The sequence below is a fragment of the Ovis aries genome, chromosome 2, assembly GCF_016772045.2.
Source record: "Ovis aries strain OAR_USU_Benz2616 breed Rambouillet chromosome 2, ARS-UI_Ramb_v3.0, whole genome shotgun sequence".
NCBI lineage: Eukaryota > Metazoa > Chordata > Mammalia > Artiodactyla > Bovidae > Ovis > Ovis aries.
The window spans coordinates 232,265,584-232,288,651 of record NC_056055.1 but is presented as its reverse complement, the minus strand read 5'-3'; the positions used below and the strand labels follow the sequence as shown (position 1 = coordinate 232,288,651).

Below are 23,068 nucleotides of genomic sequence, written 5' to 3'. Positions count from 1 at the left end.
ACTCCATGCTCCCAATGCAGGGGACCTGGGTTTGACCCTTGGTCAGGGAACTAGATGTCACAACTAAAGACCACGCACACTGCAATGAAGATCGAAGATCCCGAGAGCCACAACTAAGGCCTAATGCAGCCAAATGAATAAATATTCAAAAAAATACAGCACCTGAAATTCCCAGAGGAAATTAAGGGACCACACTGGGTTTTGTGTTGGGTTTTGCTTTCCCGTGAGAGATATGAAAATGTGTGAACGTGAGACCATTGGTGCTGGGCAAGTAGCTCAGTCCTGACTTACAAGGCAGGAAGGACCAAAAAGCCTTGCTCTTCAAATGGAAATGGTATATTCAGGAATGCTGGAGTTCAACCCCACTCCTGGGCATATACCCAGAAAAGATGAAAACTCTAACTCAAAAAGACACACGCACCCCAATGTTCTTAGCAGCACTATTTATAATAGCCAAAACATGAAAGCGACATAAATGTGCATCAAGGGAGGAATGGATTAAGAAGTGATATATATATACATATATAGTAATATATATAGATATAATGGAATATTACTTTTCCATAACAAAGAATGAAATAATGACACTTGGCAGCAACATAGATGGACTAGAGATAGTCATATTAAGTGTAATAAGTCAGAGAAAGACAAATATCATATGCTATCACTTATATGTGGAATCTAAAAAAACTGATACAAATAAAACAGAAATATACTCATAGACACAAACAAACTTATGGTTACTTATGGGATTAACAGATACTAGTATATACAAAATAGATAAACGGGAAGGATTTACCATATAGCACAGGGAACTATGCCAACATCTATAATGGAAAAGAATATACATATATTTCAGATTCTTATTATCTGAAATATATATTTATAACTGAATCACTTTGCTGTATACCTGAAACTAACACAGTACTGTAAATCAACTATAATCAATTAAAGGGAAGAATGCAGGGGCTTTGCCAGAAGCACCTCGGCTTTGTACTCTACTTCACAGCCTAAAGCAAATCTCCGCCTCGCTGGGGTCTTCAGTTCCCCAGGAATCCCCGGAGGCCTGGTGCCCTGGCGTGTGGCTCAGCTGACAACTGAAGTGCACTGGGCTGCTGTCTCAGAGCCAGGTTGGCAGAACCTAAGCAGCTGTGGTCACTTCTCTGCTGGAGGAAATAGGATGATTCTGCTCCCCTACATGAGCTACATGCTTGGTGCGCCATGTGGAGAACTACAGACGCTGGCGGAGTAGGAACACCAGTCTCTGGGCTAGTGATGGTGGAAATGAGCTGCAGCGTGACTGACTGGCCCAGGCCCCTCAGGGAAATTCCCAGATGCCTGATCTCTACCAGCGGAGGCTGACCCCATGATTCTGACGCCAGCGTTATGGCTGATGGTCAGGCTCATGACTCCTGCTAGAAGCTGACCCATTTGTCTCACATGAGAGGAGCCACATGGCAAGGGGTTTTGCCTCTGCCTGCTCCTGGCTGATTCTGGCCACACCACTGTGGCCCTACAAATTCAAGGGTATCGAGCTGGGCTCCCAGGACCACTGCACTCTGATAAAGATGTGCCGTGTGTCAAAAAATCTCTATACTGTACTGACTCTCTGGCCCACATCCATCATCTCCTCCTATCCACACACCTCTATAGGCTCTTTGGTTACTGAAGGCAGCTGTCCTCTGAAAGGGCTCAACTCCTTCCTGGATAATGATCAGGACAAAGGCGCTGAGGGATTAATGCTGTTAAACAGGTCAGTCCTGAAAACTCAGGATTCTTTTCCAACACTCTAGAGCACAATGCCTCCTTCTGTCCCCAATGAGCCTGGAAGGCACAGCTTGGGAGTGCCCAAGGGGTTCAGATTCAGTTCTGGTTATGTTTTGTGAAAGTGCCTTTATCCCGTTTGTATCCGACTCTTCTGAATGAAAGATCTGAGAGGGGAATAAGAAATGATTGGGAAAAAACATGTGAAGGCCCAGCCACTGGAATGGTAGAGATTTTGTGTCAGTGAAAAGGAAAACTCCAGGCATAAACTCTAGAAGGTACTGGGGATGGAGAACCACTAACAAGATCTATCTTTCAGGATCTCCCTGAATCCCTCGCAGAAGAAAGGCCGGGACAGCTCTCCCACCACACAGACACTCAATCTGCCATGCTGCACCAGATACAAGAAAAAGGGTTGGCCCCAGCGTCTGCACAGCCCATGCAGAATCCCTCCAGACAACACCCCTATTCCCACTCAGTCATTCGATGATGGGGGGTCGAGAATGAACACCATCTGGTTGGCATCATGAACAAAGAGGACAGATCAGAAGGATGGCCCTCAGGAAGCGACCACCCTCCAAATCAAGGCCTCGACACAATGAACAGAACTGAAAACTATAAAGCTTACAGTTGGCCAGGGCCCACCCTGGAGACACTGTCCACCTTCCTCCTGGCTGATATATGCCCTTTTAGGGGACCTCAACCGCTTTAAATATTTCCCTTCCAGGTACACCATGTGTACCCTTGGAATTGTACTTCTTGTATGAAAGCCAGGCATTCACCTGCCTCCCCCATTTAAATAGGGAGAATTATACTTCAGAGGTGGTCATTAGAGACCCAAGGCATTTGTGGTTTACGAAACTCGTTAAATGCAGCAGGAACTAAATTGGATGGACTTAGTCCTAGCCTACATTGGTTGGATTAATTGGGATGGCTGATGCAGTGTTATCTCCTTGGGGAAATTTGCCAGAATCTGATGGGTAAGATGGGGCCTCCCCAGTGGCTCAGTGGTAAAGAATCTGTTCTCAATGCAGGAGTCACAGGAGTCGCAAGTTCGATCCCTGGGTTGCGAAGATCCCCTGGAGGAGGGCATGGCAACCCACTCTAGGACTCTTGCCTGGAGGATCCCATGGACAGAGGAGCCTGGCGGGCTACAGTCCATGGGGTCGCAAAGAGTCTGACAGGACTGAAGCAACTTAGCACGCACATACTCATGATGTGTGAGGTGAATTTGTTATGGGGGTGGGGATTCTCTGTGGTACTTCCACATACCTCAGAGTCTTTCCAAGGATGTTTGAACAAACAGCTTTGCAAGCTAGAGATAATGTAGCCTTCCAGGTCAGAGAGCAGATTTGTTTCCTGACCAATATAAAACAGAGAACGTCTCCCTCCTTAGAGGTATTCCAAGATAGTAAACTTTGCTTCAATTCCAGCTAATAAGATAATGTCTCCCTCTTGGATAAGTTCTGTACAGTTTTGCTAGTAGCCCCTTTCTAAGGTTAGACAGCACCACTGGTTCAATGGACATGAATCTGAGCAAACTCCCAAGAGATAGTGGAGGACAGAGGAGCCTGGGATGCTACAGCCCATGGGGTCGCAAAGAGTCAGACACAGCTTAGCGACTGCACAACAGCCCCTTCCACGGCTGGGGTATCTTCAGCTTGGGCACAGCCTGTGTGTGCCGGACTACTAACCCCTCAGTGGATTTAGGGAGATGAAAAAAATTGATGCACCTATTCTGTATCTTAGCAATTTCATTTATAGGAATTTATACGAGAGTTACAAAGACATAGAGCCGCTGAAAGATTTCTACAACAGTGTTCACTGCGGGTTTTTCATATTAGCCAAAACCTGGAAACACTAGTGATCTCCATCAGAAGGAGAGGGTATACACAAAATATGGTATAGTCATACAATGTAACTTACTTTGTCACAAACTGATACAAACTACTGATACATTCAACGATATGGCTAAATCTCAAAAACACTCTGCTGAGTGGAACAGACTTATACCAAAAGAGAATATGCTCCAAAATCACATATCATGTTGATGTATGGCAGAAACCAGCAAAATATTATGAAGCAAATATCTTGCAACAAAAAATTTTCTTTAAAAAAGAAGACAAAATAAGATGATGGGTGCTAGTGCAAAAATATTTCTGCCTTCATGCATGCTAATATCTGAAATGCTACCACTGCATTTTAGCCTTTGTGAAAAACATCACACCACCCCTAAAGTCTTTTGGGGGGGGACAAAATATCCTGGAAACAATAAAACATTGTAACAAAAAAAAAGTTTTAAAGCAAGCCAAATTATCATCTTCAAAAAAAGAAAAAAAAAAAAAAAGAAGAATGGTTGCCGCTGATGAGTAAGGAGTAAGGATATCCCAGAAAGAGCTTAAGGGTTGTTTCCAGGGTGATGGCCATGTTCTGTATCCTGATAAGCATTTGGATAATATGGGAGAACTGAATCTATTAAAACTCATCAATGGTACACTTAGTATTTGTACATTTTATTATACACTTTATTTCAAAAGAAAAAAATAAAGAACTGTAAATAAATATGGAACTCTGGTTAATGATGTACATATTAAAGTATTTGGGGGAAAGAGTACTGACATCTGTATCTTTGGAATGTTTCAAACTTGAAGATGGCTTAGTGGATATATAGGAAATGGATAGATTGAAAGAAATGTGATAAAGCAAGAACAGTACAAGGTCAATTGTGAATCTATATTAAAGTATTCTGGTTATACTATAAAAATTTCCCAAGTTTTCTCTAAATTTAAATTTTCCATGATTCCGTGTTGGAGAAAGAACTTTTAGAGAGAAAGCACAGGTTATTTACCAAGAAATGACAATCACAATAAGAGAAATTTTTGTCAGTCACAAAACAGATTCTGGAAGACAAGGTAGTAAACACTTTATTGTACTGATGAAAAATAAATGTCAACCTAGAATTGTTAACTTCATGAAAAAAAATTCTATTAAAGTAAAGACAAATTTGCACATACAACGCTTGAAAAATTTACCACTTAAAGGGCTTCCCTGAAAGCTCACTTGGTAAAGAATTCCCCTGCAATGCAGGAGTCCCTGATTCAGTTCCTGGGTTGGAAAATCCTCTGGAGAAGGGAAAGGCTACCCACTCCAGTATTCTGGCCTGGAAAATTCCACGGACTTCATAGTCCACGGGGTCATAAAGAGTCAGACACGACTGAGCAACTTTCACTTTCACAGGCCATTCATTAAAACTAAATGACTTATTTCAACTAGACAAAAAGCAAAATCAAAGAAAAGAAACAGTGATGAGTACATAAAATGATTTTTAAGTGGTTAAGTAGATGCCAAGTACATAAAATGATTTTTAAGTGTTTAAGTAGATGTCAACTGCAAAAATCATAAGTTTCCAAATTATAATTAAAAGAAAATTTAAAATAAAATGTTAACTAATAGCTAAATAGTAGAGATGGATGGTCAGTCTTCAGCGAATCCAGGCTACAATCCTTGTCATCTTTGGGGGATGGGGCATGGTCAAAAAAATTACAGAAATTTCATCTCTAGTCTCTAAACCAGCAGAGAAGAAAAGTGGAATATAGAATTCTATCTCAATCCATTCGAGTGTAGGAAAGAGACACAAAAACACAGAAAAATAAAAATGAACAGTGATATACAAGTCGACATACATCAGGAATCAGAACAAATGTAAACAAATAAAATTTAACTATTACACAGTTAGGATTTTAGAAAAGATCAGAGAAGATTAGAAGAAGCCAAGTGTTGTTAAAAGAGGCATAAAACAAAGCTTCAAAAATGGGCTTAAAGTAAAAGAAGTAAAAAGCATCAAAAAGTGTAAAACATTTAAGTTTACATTACACTATCAGCACCCAGAAAAAGAGATTTTAATAGCAAAAGCATTAGTAGGGATAAGAGAAACACTGTATAACAATAAATAGAAAGAATTCATTAAGTTATACAGTCATGAATACCCTCAAAATATTTAAAGTAAAATAATAGAATAGTGAGGAGTCAAATACACAGACAGTCATGTGGGAGAGTTTACCACACTTAAATACAAACCTGACGGAACAAATATAGCCTAATTTAGAAGATGCAAGAATTAAACAACAAAGTCATACTTAATAAAGACTGTGTAAATGGGAAGAAACCAGACCCCAACAAATAGTTCAAATATAATTTTTAAGTGGCACAGAACATTCACAAAGATTGACCATAAATTAGGATGCAAAGGAAACTTCAATAAATTCTACAGAATTGATGAGGTCAGTCTGTTAAAACCCAGTCATACGTTAACAGTGATAAATTCTATTATATGAAATTATAGGTCAATAAAGCTGACTAGGAAAGTAAAAATTGGCAAGATCTATTTACAAAAGCTCAAACTTTGTTGAAGAACATAAAAGATGACCTGAATAAGTGAAGAGCTCATGCTTCTTGTAAAAACCTCAAATCTACCCAAACTAAGCTCCAAATTCAATATTTTTTCAAAGTTCCAATGCAGTTGTGGAGGTGTAGGGAGGAAATCTTGACTGATTCTAAAATTTATGCACAATGAGTGAGCCAGATTTACCAGACTTCTGAAATCCCCTTTTCTGTTGCTCCTCACTTTATTCTTTACTTTTCTCTTTGGAAAAAAAAAAAAATATATATATATATATATATATATATATATATAAAGTAGGAATAGAAAATTTTACTTTTAAATATTATAATTAAACCAACTTGGTACCACATTAAAACTAAATAGACCAGTATCTCAGAGTAGAATCAGACACAGATCCATGAACACAGGAAAAGATGCAAAAGGGCATTCAGATCATGAAGGAAATAGTGTTGGCATCCACTGGCACATGAAAAGATGTTCAACATCACTGATCTTCAGAATGCAAATCAAAACCACCTTGCACCTATCAGAATGGCTTTCATCAGAAAGAACACAAATAGCAAGGTGAGCAAAAGCATGGAGAAAAGGGAAACACCACACGCTATTATAAGAATGCAAGCTGGTACAGCCTCTGTGGAAGACAATATGGGGTTTTTCAGAAAACTAAGCATAAAATTATCATATGACATAGCAGCCCCACTCCTGAATGCATAAACAAAAAACACAAAAACACTCATTTGAAAAGATACATGTACCCTAATATTCACAGCAGCATTTTTATAATTGCCAAGAAATGGAAGCAATGTAAGTGTCCACCAAGAGACGAATGGGAAAAGGAGATGTGGTAGACAGATAGATACAGATAGACACACATGGAATATTACTCAGCCATAAAAAAGAATGAAGATTTTTTCCATCTGTGTCAACATGGATGGATTTGAAGAGAATGGTGGGCTGCTGTCTATGGGGTCGCACAGAGTCGGACACGACTGAAGTGACTTAGCAGCAGCAGTAGCAGCAGCATGCTAAGTGAAATAAGTCAGATAGAGAAAGGCAAATACTATATGATATAACTTCTATCTGGAATCTTAAAAATACAACAAACTAGTGAATGTAACAAAAATGAAGCAGACTCACAGATACAGAGAATAAACTAATGCTTACCAGTGAGGAGAAGTAAGAGGGGAGGGGCAAATTAGGGGCAGAGAATTAAGAGGTATAAACTACTAGGTATACAATAAGCTATAAGCATATATTGTACATCATGGGGGATATAGCAAAATTTTATAATAACCATAAATGGAGTATAACCTTCAAAATTATATACCTATAACATGTAATATTGTACATTAGCATATTTCAATTTTTTAAAAAGTTGGTGTTATTCCTTGTAATTACTATTTCACATCACACACAAAGAGGTGAGTCTTTTGTGAATAATAGATTTAAACATTTAAAAGTATTAAGTACTTCAAATATTTTAGAAGCATATATAAGTATTTTTAAAATTTCAAGTTGGAAAACATCTTTGTATATTGTAAACAAAACCTAGAAGCCATAAAGGAAAATCCTGATAGATCTTACTATATAAAATGTCAAATTTCTCTAGGACAAAATATGTTATAAATAAACCTAAGAGAATAACATCAAATGAAATAAAATACTAACAGTATACATAGGCAAAGTTTACTGTATATATAAATATTCCTATGTTTTTTCAGTATGGTTTAAAAAAAAGATAGCAATACTGGCAAGGCATACACACTATCCACTTTTAGAAGAAGGAAAACAAATAACTGATAAAATGCTCAACCACAATAAAAATGAGAGCAATGCAAATTAAAGCAGAATAAAATAAAACTTTTTACAGTTAAGTTGGTAAAATGTTAAATGTTTATAATCTCTTGTGCATGACATTCTGATTTAAAGTAAGGGAAATATAACAATCTAAATAGATTTATGATATAATGTGTTAGTGTAAGATGTAAATATCTCAAAACATGCATAGAAAAATCTGGGAAGATACACATCAATCAAAATTTATACGGATCACATATTTAAAAATTTTGAAAACAGCAAGATTTGAAGAACTATAAATTGCTATTTTGAGAGTCCCTTGGACTGCAAGGAGATCCAACCAGTCCATTCTGAAGGAGATCAGCCCTGGGATTTCTTTGGAAGGAATGATGCTAAAGCTGAAACTCTAGTACTTTGGCCACCTCATGTGAAGAGCTGACTCATTGGAAAAGACTCTGATGCTGGGAGGGATTGGGATTGGGGGGCAGGAGGAGAAGGAGACAACAGAGCATGAGATGGCTGGATGGCATCACTGACTCGACGGACGTGAGTCTGAGTGAACTCTAGCAGTTGGTGATGGACAGGGAGGCCTGGCGTGCTGCGATTCATGGGGTCGCAAAGAGTCAGACACGACTGAGCGACTGAACTGAACTGAACCTAATGATATAAAGGTGAAACTCAGGATTTTTGTTTGTTTCTGTTTTGTCTTACGAAAAGTATTAGTTCTCTATTGTTACTATTATAAATTACCAGAAACTTCTTGGCTTAAAGAAACGCAATGTGTTATCTTGCAGTTTGGAAGATCAGGAATCTGACACAAGTCTCACTGAGCTAAAATCAAGGCATCTAGAGGCTTTGTTTCTTTCTGGAAGCTGTAGGGGATATTTGATTTCTTTACATTTTCAAGCTTCTGAAGGCTGCCCCCATTTCTTGGCTCATTGCTCCCTGCCTTATTCTCTGAAGCCATCCACACTGTATCTCCTTGATCATTATTCTATAGTCACATATCCCTCTCTCCATAGCAGGAAAAGTTTTCTGATTTTAAGGATCCATGAGACTTGATTGGGGCCACCCAGATAATCTAGAAAAATCTCCCCATGTCAAAATCTTTACCTTAATCACACCACCAGTGTCTTTTCTGCCAGGTAAAGTAACAGATTACAGGCTCTAAGGACTAGAACAAGGACATCTCTGTTTCTGTTGGTGTAAATGTCTTAAGAATCTTCTATATCTCCCATATATGTCATGAGAATCTCATCCATTAGATGAGAGTCTCCTCCACAAATCTTTCTTGTAGACTAACATATCCATTTTTCACTTCTGCTGAGATGGCTGAGGGTATCTATGGGTCACAAACTTAATCTCTTTGAAGAACAATTTGTGTGACTTAATACTTTGATGTTTCACTACTTCTGGGACATTCGCAAAACGTTATATAGTGACACTCTTGGTTGTCACCACAGAGCATGTTTTCCTGACAGTGACTCTCCTAACTTTAGCATTTTGCAATCTGAATAGGCTAAAAAAATTTTAAATCATCAAGTTCTGATTCCTTTTGTTTAGCAGCTCTTCCCTTGACTTACCTCTTTCCTTTTGCAGTTTACTCTAAGCAGCAACATGAAACTAGCTGCACCTTTATCATGGTAATTAGGAATCTCCTTAGCTATATATCCAAAAAATTCTGCTTTCCACATAACTGCAGGACTTAATTTTGCTGAGCTTTCTGCCACTAATGTATCCCTTTTCATTTTCAAAAACATTTTCCTTATTTCCTTCATGACACCTTTAGCCTCCATATTGCTACTAACAGCTTTTTCATAATGATTTATATATTCTCCAAAATGACATAGATTTTTCCTACCATGCTCTTCACTTCCAAGTCCTCACAAGCAGTCTTCAGCACCACGTTTATACTAACTGTTCAAGGCAATCTAGACATTTTTTATTGTTCTATTTAAAATTCTTATTACCCAAATTCCCTCTGCCCATTGCCCAAATTCAAAGCCATTTCCACCTTTTTAGGAATGAATTTTGGCTGCATCCCACTTCCAATAACCAAAATCCATATTACTCCTTAATTGGTACCATAGCAAATGACCACAAATTTAGTGGCTTAAAACAGTTCATTATCTTATAGTTATGTTGGTTAGAAGTCTGACAAGGGTCACTCTGGGCTAAAATCAAGGTTTCAGTAGGGCTTCACTCCTGTCTGGAGGCTGTAGAGGGAAATCTCTTTCCTTTCCTTTCTTACTTTCTGTTAACAGAAGCCATCGATATTCCTTATTCTTTCCTTTCATCTGCAAAGCTAGCAATATTGCATCTCTGTGTGACTATCTTCCATAATCACTTCCTCCTCTCTTCACAGTCAGGAACAGTTCTTCATATTTTAAGGCCCACTTGATGACACTGAGTGCACCCAGAAAATGCAGGATAATCTCCATTATCTTAATCTTAATCATATGTATAAAATCCCTTTTGCCATGTAAGATAACAGAGTACAGGTTCCAGAGACTAGGATATAGACACCTTTATGGGGTTTTCATATTATTAACACATTATTATAAATAATAATAATAATGAAACAGGCATTAAAGACTCATTTTAATATCAAAAGCAAATAAAATTGCATGCGCTCTTACTTCTTCTCCTCTTGGGTTTTCTCACAGCAGAGTTGTTCCCAAGATCCGCCGTATCTAGAAAAAAACACATGGTGTGGAAACAAAAATAAATAAATGAAAGTTACAAATCTTAAGATGATTCATACTGCAGAAGGCTTGAATTTATGAAGATGTTTGGGTTATCATCTCTTTTTATCGTAAAGGAATCAACCCTACTGAATTGAGATATGGGAGCCCCGGACCTTGGGTCTTCCATTATTTCTTAATGGGACTTTGAAAGACATTCTTCAATATCTATCAATTTCAGTTTACTCAGGGATATTTGTCTAGTCCTTAAGAATTTTGTTAGGATGAAATAAGACCTTATATGCAAAAGTGAATAGTATCACTATATAAACAAGTGACGTGCTGGAGAACATTTATCAAACATATATGCTGGGTTAAGAATAGTTGATCTGAAGTCTTTCCCTCTGACAGTTAAGTGGCAGGAGTAGCTATCTTTTGAGACCTTTCTAAGATTGTGACAAAATGACACTATTACCTACTAATGGACATACACTTGACTTTCTTGGGTGACAGGGATAGAAGTCACTGTAAATCACAAAGCTTTGTTAGTAATACACTGATGTAATAAACAATAAACTGCCACTTTAAAGAGTGTATTTCTCTTTGCAACACCATGGACTGTAGCCTGCCAGGCAAGAATACTGGAGTGGGTTGGCATTCCCTTCTCTGGGGGATCTTCCCAATATAGGGATCAAATCCATGTTGCCTGCATTGCAGGCAGATTCTTTACCATCTGAGCCACCAGGGAAGCCCAATTAATATACCAACCATCTATAATCAACACGGGCCACCCCTTAAACACAATTTTATAATGATCTCTTGCTTCCCTGCTATTCCCAAAAGGATCAGGTCAAGCAAATGCAGAGATCAGGATACTGGGATAGACTGGAAGCCACCCATATTCTGTATTCCTTCCTTCCATCTGCCACCACCCTACCTGGGTCTGTGTTGCCAGTGGAGCCACCCCCATCTTGCCACCCTCAGGAAGCCTTACCTCTGTTGTCACCAGCTTGCATATTTTCAGTTCTTTCTTCTGGAATTCTGCGTACCTCTTCGCCGAAGCACATCACACAGGAGCACTCAATTCCAAACATTGGTAGCTCTGTTTCTGGGTCAAAATCAAGGTTTATGAAGATTTTTTATTTCCCCAATGATCCTCTTTTCTGGACCCCTTTTTATTGATCCCCCTTTTCTACTTCTTCCTCTGAAATCTTCCTTTGATTTTCCATACATCTAACTCTTTCTCTAAGTCTCCCTGTTTCCCTTTCTTATCTCTTTATCTTTACCAGAACTTTGTGTTTTGTTTTTTTTAAATTCATAATTACTTTGGCCATCATAGGATAGTGGGCTAGAACTTAGCGCTTCTGAATCTTCTTCTGTATTCATTTGCAGAGCTTCTAGTCTGCCAGATACTGAAGGGAAACAAGAACATTACTGCCTACAGATCCTGAGACGGTGATTAGGAAAAAGTTCCTGGTGCTTTCATGTTGCACACTGATATTCTGAGCTAAGATAAACTGCTTCCCGGAAAAAAGTACATCTGCTCCAATAATCACACCTGAGGTCCAATGGAACCATGTTTCTTCATATCTTTTGTACCTCATTCTGCTTTCTCTTTAGCTAACAAAGGCCCGTGTAGTTAACGCTGTGGTTTTTCCTGTAGTCATGTATGGATGTGAGAGTTGGACTATAAAGAAAGCTGAGCGCCGAAGAATTGATGCTTTTGGACTATGGTGTTGGAGAAGACTCTAGAGTCCCTTGGACTGCAAGGAGATCCAACCAGTCAATCCTAAAGGAATTCAGTCCTGGGTGTTCATTGGAAGGACTGATGCTAAAGCTGAAACTCCAATACTTTGGCCACCTGACGCGAAGGGCTGACTCATTTGAAAAGACTCTGATGCTGGGAAAGACTGAGGGCAGGAGGAGAAGGGGACGACGGAGGATGAGATGGTTGGATGGCATCACCGACTCAATGGACATGAGTTTGAGTAAACTCCGGAAGTTGGTGATGGGCAGGGAGGCCTGGTGTGCTGCAGTCCATGGGGTCGCAAAGACTCGGACACGACTGAGCGACTGAAATGAAATGAACTGAACTGAACTGAATTTCTTTCTCTACTTTTCTTTTTCTACTTTAAGCTTTAAGAATAAGATAAAAAGATCTTATCCTTCTGGGAAAAACTCTCTTGAAAATTGCAAACCATAATTACCAGAACCAGTTTTAAATTTATCCCAGTTGGCCAATGACTGTTTACATCACTAACCACATTTAAATCCAGCCAATTAAGAGTGGCCTTACACTTATGAAAGTCAGCCATTCAGCAACAGACACACTTCAGCAAGCCTGTGAGTGTGACTAGATGCTAACCTAGTTATAAACACTGCTGTTTCTGAAAATCTGCTGTCCCTGAACTGCATGCTTCCTAAAACTGTAAATAAAGACACAACATTGTGAATCTAATATACTGCAATAAAAATTAATTAAAATAAATAAAATTCAAATAAAAATAAATGAATAAAATAAACTATTTTTTGCATGACACTGAGTCCCATAAGCACAGTGCCTCCTCTGGCCATGTGCCTTGCCAGCTTTAGCTTCAGATATTGCATGATGACCTCTGCCTTCAAACACAGAGCTCCCAGCAAGATCATCACAAAGACTTGTTTAGGGGTGTCTTTTGAGACCCTTGAACCAACAGGAACAAACCTGCAGCTTTCTGTGCATGACTCAGATTGCCTTCCTGATCCACTTCCAAGTGAAGCTGTCCCAAGAACACCTTGAGCTCTGACTTGTTTCTTTGAGGTTTTACTGAATTTACTTTAGTATTTAAAGATAAGTATGAAATTAGATATGAAATCACTGGACCTTTCGGTTTGGCAGCATAGCATTTAACAGACATTCTGTCAATGTGCTTATGCTTCCACGACTTCATTTAATCTCTTTTCTTTTGTCTATTTTTTAAAAAAGTCTTATCTCATGTGTGTTTGTGTATTCCTGAGTTTCCCATGCTTTTTAATTATTAGAAGATAGTGATCCAAAGCAAATACATAGAGACACAGACTTGATGTATCCCCAACCCATGCCAGCCCCAAAGACTAATGGGTGGGGCTCCATTAGACCATAGCCAATTTGTGCAAATATATTTGGTCACGTTTGTCTTGGGTCTTTCACCAAAACCTTCATGAGGATATTTGACATTGTATTAATTTGTGAAAGAAAACCAGTTTGTTTAGTACATAACTATTATCATGTAATTGATCATATGTCTTCTTTCTCTTCTCTGATTGATGAGTTCAACGCCTCATTTACGAGCAGGACACTATTCATACTTATGACTGGGTGGAGTGGCCTCTTTGTTTGTCATGGGTTTGTTTCTGTCAAAGTTACAAGCTCCCACTGGCAGAACTTCCACTTCCTCTTTGTACTCTCAGTATGAGTCTAACTCTTGCACTTAATAAACAGCAAATTTTTACAAAAGATATCTTTGGGTTTCAGTGGGGAATTTTTGGTATGTCAAAAGTAAATGAATAATTTAATAATATTTCCCTCAAACAAACTCCTAAAAATATAATAAGTAGGGCTTTATCCTGCAAATGAAACTATATTAAATGTATTAAGAAGTACTAACTTCTACTGGTGAAGGGAATGGCAAAGCACTTCAGTATACTTGCCTTGAGAACCCGATGAACAGTATGAAAAGGCAAAAAGATAGGGCACTGAAAGATGAACTCCCCAGGTCATTAGGTGCCCAATATGATATTGGAGATCAGTTCAGTTCAGTTCAGTTGCTCAGTCATGTCCGACTCTTTGTGACCCCATGAATCGCAGCACACCAGGCCTCCCTGTCCATCACCATCTCCCGGAGTTCACTCAGACTCACATCCATCGAGTCAGTGATGCCATCCAGCCATCTCATCTTCTGTCGTCCCCTTCTCCTCCTGCCCCCATCCCTCCCAGAATCAGTCTTTTCCAATGAGTCAACTCTTCGCATGAGGTGGCCAAAGTACTGGAGTTTCAGCTTTAGTATCATTCCTTCCAAAGAAATCCAAGGGCTGATCTCCTTCAGAATGGACTGGTTGGATCTCCTTGCAGTCCAAGGGACTCTCAAGATTCTTCTCCAACACCACAGTTCAAAAGCATCAATTCTTTGATGCTCGGCCTCCTTCACAGTCCAACTCTCATATCCATACTGGAGATCAGTGGAGAAATAACTTAAGAAAGAATGAAGGGATGGTGCTAAGCATGGTTGTGGATGTGACTGGTGATAGAAGCAAGGTCCGATGCTGTAAAGAGCAGTATTACATAGGAACCTTGAATGTTAGGTCCATGATTCAAGGCAAATTGGAAGTGGTCAAACAGGAGATGGTAAGAGTGAACATCGACATTCTCGGAATCAGTGGAACTAAAATGGACTGGAATGGGTGAATTTAACTCAGATGATCATTTTATCTGCTACTATGGGCAGGAATCCCTTAGAAGAAATGGAGTAGCCATCATGGTCAACAAAAGAGTCCAAAATGTACTACTTGGATGCAATCTCAAAAACGATGGAATGATCTCTGTCCGTTTCCAAGGCAAACCATTCAATATCACAGTAATCCAAGTCTATGCCCTGACCGGTAATGCTGAAGAAGCTGAAGTTGAATGGTTCTATGAAACCTATAAGACCTTTTAAAACTAACACTCAAAAAAGATGTCCTTTTCATTATAGAAGACTGGAATGCAAAAGTAGGAAGTCAGGAAACACCTGGAGTAACAAGCAAGTTTGGCCTTGGAGTATAGAATGAAGCAGGGCAAAGGCTATTAGAGTTTTGCTAAGAGAATGCACTGGTCATAGCAAACACTCTCTTGCAACAACACAAGGGAAGACTCTACACATGGACATCACCAGATGGCCAACACACTCAATTGTGTACAACTCTTTGCGACCCCATGGACTGCAGCACTCCAGGCCTCCCTGTCCATCGCCAACTCCCAGAGCTTACTCAAATTCATAGCCATCAAGTTGGTGATGCCATCCAACCATCTCATTCTCTGTCATCCCCTCTCCTCCCACCTTCAGTCTTTCCCAGCATCAGAGTCTTTTCCATGGGGAAGTTTTTTGTATCTGGTGGCCAAATTATTGGAGTTTCAGCTTCAGCATCAGTTCTTCCAATGAATATTCAGGAATGATTTCCTTTAGGATAGACTGGTTGGCTCTTCTTGCAGTCCAAGGGACTCTCAAGAGTCTTCTCCAACACCACAGTTCAAAAACATCAATTCTTTGGCACTCAGCTTTCTTTATAGTCCAACTCTCACATCCATACATGACCACTGGAAAAACCATAGCTAGACAGACCTTTGTTGGCAAAGTAATGTCTCTGCTTTTTAATATGCTGTCTAGGCTGGTCATAGCTTTTCTTCCAAGAAGCAAGCATCTTTTAATTTCATGTCAGCAGTCACCACCTGCAGTGATTTTGAAGCCCCAAAAATAAAGTTTCTCGCTGTTTCCATTGTTTCCCAATCTATTTGCCATGAAGTGATGGGACTAGATGCCATGATCTTCGTTTTCTGAATGTTGAGCTTTAAGCCAACTTTTTCGCTCTCCTCTTTCACTTTCATCAAGAGGCTCTTTGGTTGTTCACTTCCTGCATTAAGAGTGGTGTCATCTGCATATGTGAGGTTATCGATATTTCTCCCAGCAATCTTGATTCCAGCTTGTGCTTCCTCTAGCCCAGCATTTCTCATGATGTACTCTGCATATAAGTTAAATCAGCAGGGTGACAATATACAGCCTTGACGTACTCCGTTTCCTATTTGGAACCAGTCTGTTGTTCCATGTCCAGTTCTAACTGTTGTTCTTGACCTGCATACAGATTTCTCAAGAGGCAGGTCAGGTGGTCTGGTATTCCCATCTCTTTCAGAATTTTCCACAGTTTGTTGTGATCCACACAGTCAAAGGCTTTGGCATATTCAATAAAGCAGAAGTAGATTTTTTTTGGAACTCTCTTGCTTTTTCAGTGCTCCAATGGATGTTGCCCATTTGTTCTGTGGTTTCTCTGCCTTTCCTAAATCCAGCTTGAACATCTGGAAGTTCACTTCCATACTAAATCCTGATTTAATATTATTTGGTGATAAATATTATCTCTAAAATGAGAATAAAATTGAGACGAAAGATAATAAAGACAAATAAGATCCCAGGCTGGTTATGCAATGACTGCTTCAGATTTCCTTGTAGAGTTCATTCCCTTACAGAAAGCAAAATTATCTCAAGTAACTGAACGTAGCAACTTCTCTGTGATTGTTGTTGTTAAGTTGATAAGTCGTGTCCAACTCTTTGCAACCCCATGGACTGTAATCCACCAGGGTCCTCTGTCCATAGGATTTTCCAGGCAAGAGTACTGGAGTGCATTTCCAGTTCCTCCTTTAGGGGATCTGCCCAAACCAGGGATTGAACCCATGTCTCCTGCATTCTGCATTGCAGGTAGATTCTTCATTGCTGATCCACTGGGGAAGCCGGGGGCTCTTTCTAGGATATGTCAGATTGCTAAAACTGAAAGCTATTTTGGTTTTGGAGTAGATTGTAACATCTGAATACAATGGAAACAGATTTTAAATATCTTCAGGAACCCATAGAAAAATGGATATCAAGTGAATTCCCAAAGATTCCCAGAACAAATTCCATAAGGTAGAACTGCTTCCACTCAAGATCTTCAAAGTAAGGTTCTCCTGGATGTCTAGCTTGTCGCACTGATTGTCACATTCTCCTTCACACTTTTTATCCTTTATCCTTGCTATTTCAGCTTTTCAATTTACTGGTGTAATGTCTGAAGCCTCTGACTTCCCCATTATGTTATCTTTACTGCTAATAATAACATTCCAAGACTGACACACTTATGATCACTACCCTAACTTTTAATTTAATTCTTCTGCAGTATTTCTAGTAGAGCCAATTTGAAGAATTTTTGAATACACTGTCATCCCAAACCAACTTCTTAAAAAAAATTATGACTTTAGTTGCAATTATGCTTCTAAAATCAATATTAATCCAGATAAACAGCCTTAAGAAACATGAGTCTGGCAGCTATTGATTGCCATTTAGGGCAAGGATGCTACAGATCATTTACATCAAGACCATGACTTAGTCATGAGAATCAGCTTAAACCCCATTGTACTTTGTCTTTGAGAGTTATCCGTGGAGTAGGAAACCACTAAAACCCCCAAAGAACCTCAAACATTTGAAGTCATGAGTTATTCCCATAATAAGGTCAAAAGTTCAAACATTTAGACAAAGAAATCATTGATGGTGATACAAAACATGTCGCACCAACTTAAGCAATAAATTAACTCTCTATAGACAATAGATAAATGAAAGATTATGTTCCTGTGCTGGAAGAGGTGAATGTAAACATTCTTGGGGGATACTAAATAGATAGAGATAATGTACTAACAGTTCCACTAAAAATTAATCACATTTTTGCGCAGCTTCTGTGTTCTTTCTCCTGTGTGAGATTGTATCCACTACAACTGAATACATGGATACTTACAATCAAACAGCATGACCTCCTAATTGTGGAGTTGCTCAGGGTTTCTTGTCCCTTGCATTTTCCCAAAGAGTCAAGGTAAATGTGAAGACGGTATTTGAGAATTAACTGAAACTTTCATTGTGGAGTATTCCTAGAGTACAATACATCAGGAAACACCATCCTCCTGACACCTTGCAGCCCAGACAATCCTCATCTCCCTCACCTGGTCCATGCTTTGGTGGTGGGGGTTTCCCCAGGTGGCTTGGTGGTAAAGAATCTGCCTGCCAGTGCAGGGGGTGAAAGAGACATGGATTCGGTCCTTAGGCGGGGAAGATCCCCTGGAGAAGGAAATGGCAACCACTCCAGTATGCTTGCCTGGAGAATCCCAAGGACAAAGGAGCCAGGTGGGCTACAGTCCATGGGGTCACAAAGGGTTGGATACAACAGAGCACAGCACGCACAAAGTCCTGGCATTTTCCCAAAGAATCAAGGTAAACATGAAGACTGTAGTTCAGAATTAACTGAAACTTCCATTGTGGGGTATTCCCAGAGTAGCATCCATTAGGAAACCCCATCCTCCTGAGGCCTTGCAACCCAGACTATCCTTATCTCCCTCACCTGGTCCACTTTTTGGTGGTGGGCTCAAGAATTCCTGAGTCTCTTCTTCATCACATATTTCGAAACAGGTGCCGCTGCCTTCTGATGAACAGAATGAAATCTCTTAGAAACCCAGTGTATGACCAATGGAAACCATAGTAGGAAAGCCCTACCAGAAACAACCAGGAAGACTAAGGTGGCTAAAGAATCTCCAAGGTGGGGATGTCCCAACGCATAGACCCTCCCGCCTTTGAGCTCAGCTGACCTGGAGGTTAACAAGGCTCCTGACACTATCACTGGAGGCTGAACATAATCTCACAACAAACCCATCTCACTCCCTTCTAATATAACTAATTTCCTCTGTCTTTTTGATTCTTTCCATGTGGCACCTCGTATTTCTTCTGTGTGTGCATGTGAAGGGGAGTAGGGTAGGAAGGGAGATTGAAAGAGGGAGACAGAAAAAGGTTCAATTAGTGAAATAGGAGTTGAAATCATGAATACCTTCGCCATCCAGTGGCTGACTGGGCAGCTCCTCTTGTTCTTCTTTGTCACTCATTTGGGAAGCTTCAGGGTCACAGGACACTGAAAAGACATGAGCAATGGTATAGAGGAATTTGTTTCCATGCAGGAATGTACATATGTACAGATTGGACATGTGGACACAGGGATAGGGAAGGGGAGGTTGGACTAATTGGGAGATTAGGATTGACCCAAAAATACTACCGTGTGTAAAATAGACAGTGGGAAGGTGCTGTATAGCACCGGGAGCTCAGCTCTGTCATGACCTAGGCTGGTGGGATGGCGGGAGGGATGCCAGAGAGGGGATATATGGATACTTACAGCTAATTCACTTTATTGTACAACAGAGACTAACACATTGTAAAGCAATTATACTCCACTTTAAAAAAAAGAAAGAAGGAAATGAGCTGAGCTAGGACGTTCAGAGCACAAGTGAGCTGCCCTTTGGGAAGAAGGACATCTGCTCCAAGGACTACACCTGAGATCCATCGAAGCCTGTTTTGCCTCTGTTTCCACTTTATTCACCTCGTTCTCCTGCCCTCTGCTTCTCAGACCTGCCTCTAAACATTTCTGCTTCTGCACTAGGAGAATAATTGTGTATAATTATGAAAATGTATCTTTGATTTTGTGTGCTCTCCCCACCGCCCTGGCAACATCTCCTATCTTTACATTTTTTCCTCAGTGATGATCTTGAACTCTCATTTTTTGCTTATTCTCTCCAGCTCTATTCCTCTAAGTAAGTAAGTAAGTGAAGTCGCTCAGTCATGCCCAACTCTATGCGACCCCATGGACTGTAGCCTGCCAGGCTTCTCTGTCCATGGGATTCTCCAGGCAAGAATCCTGGAGTGGGTTGCCATTTCCTTCTCCAGGGGATCTTCCCAACCCAGGGATCAAACCTGGTTCTCCCGTACTGCAGACAGACACTTTAACCTCTGAGCCACCAGGGAAGCTATTCCTCTAGGTCTTTCAAATCCTATTGTTGTTCTTTAGTCACTCAGTCATGTCCAAGTTTTGTGATCCCATGGACTATAGCCCACAGTCTCCTCTGTCCGCGTGGTTTTCCAGGCAAGAGTACTGGAATGGGTTGCCATTTCCTTCTCCAAGAGATCTTTCCAACTAAGACTGAACCTACATCTCCTGAATTGGCAGGTGAATTCTTTACCACTGAGCCGCAGGGGAAGCCCCCACACCCTGCAGCAGGATTCATTTCTTGCCTCACTCTCTCTCTCTTAATCTCTTCCACTCCCTACTCTGTTTGAGAAGTGGAAGGCTCTCTGGTTCAGGCTCTGTTCCATTGCGATTGAGATGTTGCAGGTCTCCCTTTGGACTCCCATCATATGATGACATGACTTCCTACAAGCCTCACACAGCCACCACCGGTACTGAGATACTCAGGACACTGGTCTTCACCCTTCCTCCTACTTTGATCTCAAGGGGAAAACAAATATTCTTTTTTCTGTGCTTCTGTATTCTAATTGCTAAGGAAGGATAATAACGGTTTCCTGGGCTAAGAACTAAAATTTTGTGAGGAAATCTCACTTGCCAAAGTACTTTGAAAAACAATAAAGCACTAAAAGTGAAAGTCACTCAGTCATGTCTGACTCTTTGTGACCCCATGGACTATACAGTTCGTGGGATTCTCCCAGCCAGAATACTGGAATGGGTAGCCATTCCCTTCTCCAGAGGATCCCAATCCAGGGATCAAACCCAGGTCTCCACACTGCAGGCAGATTCTTTACCAGCTGAACCACAAGAGAAGCCCAAGAATACTGGAGTGGGTAGCCTACCCCTTCTCCAGCAGATCTTCCTGACTCAGGAATCGAACCAGAGTCTCCTGCGTTGCAGGTAGGTTCTTTACCAACTGAGCTATCAGGGAAGCCCAATAAAGCACTGCATAATCCAATAATCTGATGAAGAGTATGTGGCAAAAACTGCTTGTGGGCTTAAGGTCATTGGTCTTTCTTTCTGACAAGTAGATCTCAAGGACCAAGTTTCTTTGGAAGTCTATCAATTATAGACAAATTATAACAATATAATATTACTATTAAACACTAGATAAATACCTACCTTTAATTCTCTATAGGAAATAAGAGGTGCACAGGAGTGAAAATCACAGTATTGAGTCTTTAGTGTAAACAAGCATACAGATTGTGGAGGAAAAACAGATTCTTTCTTTAGGACTGATCCTCTACAACAGAGGACGAGATGGTTGGATGGCATCGCTGACTCAATGGACATGAGTCTGAGCAAGCTCCGGGAGATGTGAAGCACAGGGCAGCCCGGCTTGCTGCAGGCCGTGAGGTCACACAGAGCTGGAGAGAACTGAGTGACCAAACAATAACTAGACCATGAGGAGGGAACCAGGGTCATGCTGTTCAGCTCTGAATTCAGACATCTGACACCTTGCAGCTCAGGGCTGACAATACCCCTTCCTTACCTGGCTCACATCTTGGTGGGGAGCTCGGGGCTTCCTGGAGCTCTTCTTCCTCATGGATCACATAACAGGCATTGTTATCCTCTACAGAAAGGAATGAAATCCCTCAGAGGTCTCAGTATACAACCAGGGGAAATCATGGCAAAACAAAACAAAACAAAAAAAAAACCAAAAAACCTCATGGTGAAGACACAGGAGGCTCAGTTCTCTCCTGGGTGGGGCTGTCCCTGTCCCAGACCATCTTGATCTGCCCCTGGAGTTCCCGTGACCTGCAGGGTAGCTCCCTCCCATCATTACCACTGGAGGCTGAGAACCAGCCCCCTTCTCCTGCACTCCCTGTACATCTAATTCTTTCTCCTTCTTCCTCTTCCCACTGACTCTGCATACTTTTCTGTCTCTGCCCTTGTTTCCTCTGCCAGTGTCTCTAGATGCTTCTTTGTTTTGGTGCGTGATGTCTCCTCTGCTCCTTTTTTTTTCTTCGTCTTTCAGCCTTGACGCTGCTCTTTATTGCCTTTCCCCATCCCATTCTTCCCTCCATTTTTCACATGGACCACAGGGCCCAAAAGCTTCCTCTCATCAGCTTTAGTCTAAGAATTCTACGTCACCTTTCTAAATCGCAAGCCTACTCATCATTCACAAAAGTTATTTTCCTGTTCCTAGGACTTCCAGAAGGAAGGTGAAAACGATTTCCTTGCCTCGGTGGCCATAACCTGCTGACAACTGGATTTCTATATGCACTTAAAATCACCCAAGTTCAATCCCTGCTCAAGAAGATCCCCTGAAGTAGGAAATTTTCCAGTATTCTTGCCTGGAAAATTCGAAAGACAGAGGAGCCTGGCGGGCTAGAGTCCATGGGGTTGCAAAGAGTTGGACAGCACTGAGCACACACACACACACAGTCACCCAGGCACTCCTCCTTCGGGACCTCAGCCCACCTTTGGCACATCCTGGCCCCCTACCTTCTCCCTCCGGGGGTGCTGTCCTCACCCAGCTCCACTCACCTGTGTCCTTAGTCTCTCTCACAGTTTGGGGAAAAACCAAAGAGAAAATCGACACAATTTTTTGTGCACGTAAGTGAATATGAAGAAGAGAATGGCAAGATGAGAGAAGAGGAGATTTTTTTTCCCATTTATTGAGGCAGTTGGGAATTTCGGTCATAATTACCTCCCTCCTCTGCTGGTAATAGGCTGAGCACCTCCTCGGCTTCTCCTTCAGGAGGCATTTGGGGAGCTTTGGGATCACAGGTCACTGCAGAGAGACAAGGACACAACGGACATGGAGGGCGATCAGAAACAGACCTCAGTGGGCTCGTGCCAACATGCTGGGACAGGGATATGTCTGCCCCAAGCTCTGCTCCTGGGAGCCGCA

At 40.8% G+C, this 23,068-nt stretch overlaps 1 protein-coding gene across 44 annotated transcripts in view; it reads right to left on the bottom strand.

Moving 5' to 3' along the window:
- Nucleotides 1–23,068, bottom strand: part of LOC101120733 (nuclear body protein SP140-like protein) — an 83,415-nt gene that overhangs the window by 25,348 nt on the left and 34,999 nt on the right. For 16 of the 44 annotated variants that reach the window (XM_042244363.2, XM_042244361.1, XM_060410458.1 and 13 more), the window contains 6 exons: nucleotides 22,865–22,948; nucleotides 21,704–21,784; nucleotides 19,249–19,329; nucleotides 18,769–18,849; nucleotides 11,642–11,755; nucleotides 10,603–10,656 (listed from right to left, as the gene is read on the bottom strand). In XM_042244363.2, the coding sequence (XP_042100297.1) occupies nucleotides 10,603–10,656; nucleotides 11,642–11,755; nucleotides 18,769–18,849; nucleotides 19,249–19,329; nucleotides 21,704–21,784; nucleotides 22,865–22,948 (495 nt within the window). The remainder of the gene's footprint in view (nucleotides 1–10,602; nucleotides 10,657–11,641; nucleotides 11,756–18,768; nucleotides 18,850–19,248; nucleotides 19,330–21,703; nucleotides 21,785–22,864; nucleotides 22,949–23,068) is intronic. The other 28 variants (XM_060410465.1, XM_027965294.2, XM_042244364.1 and 25 more) reach the window with 6 other exon arrangements.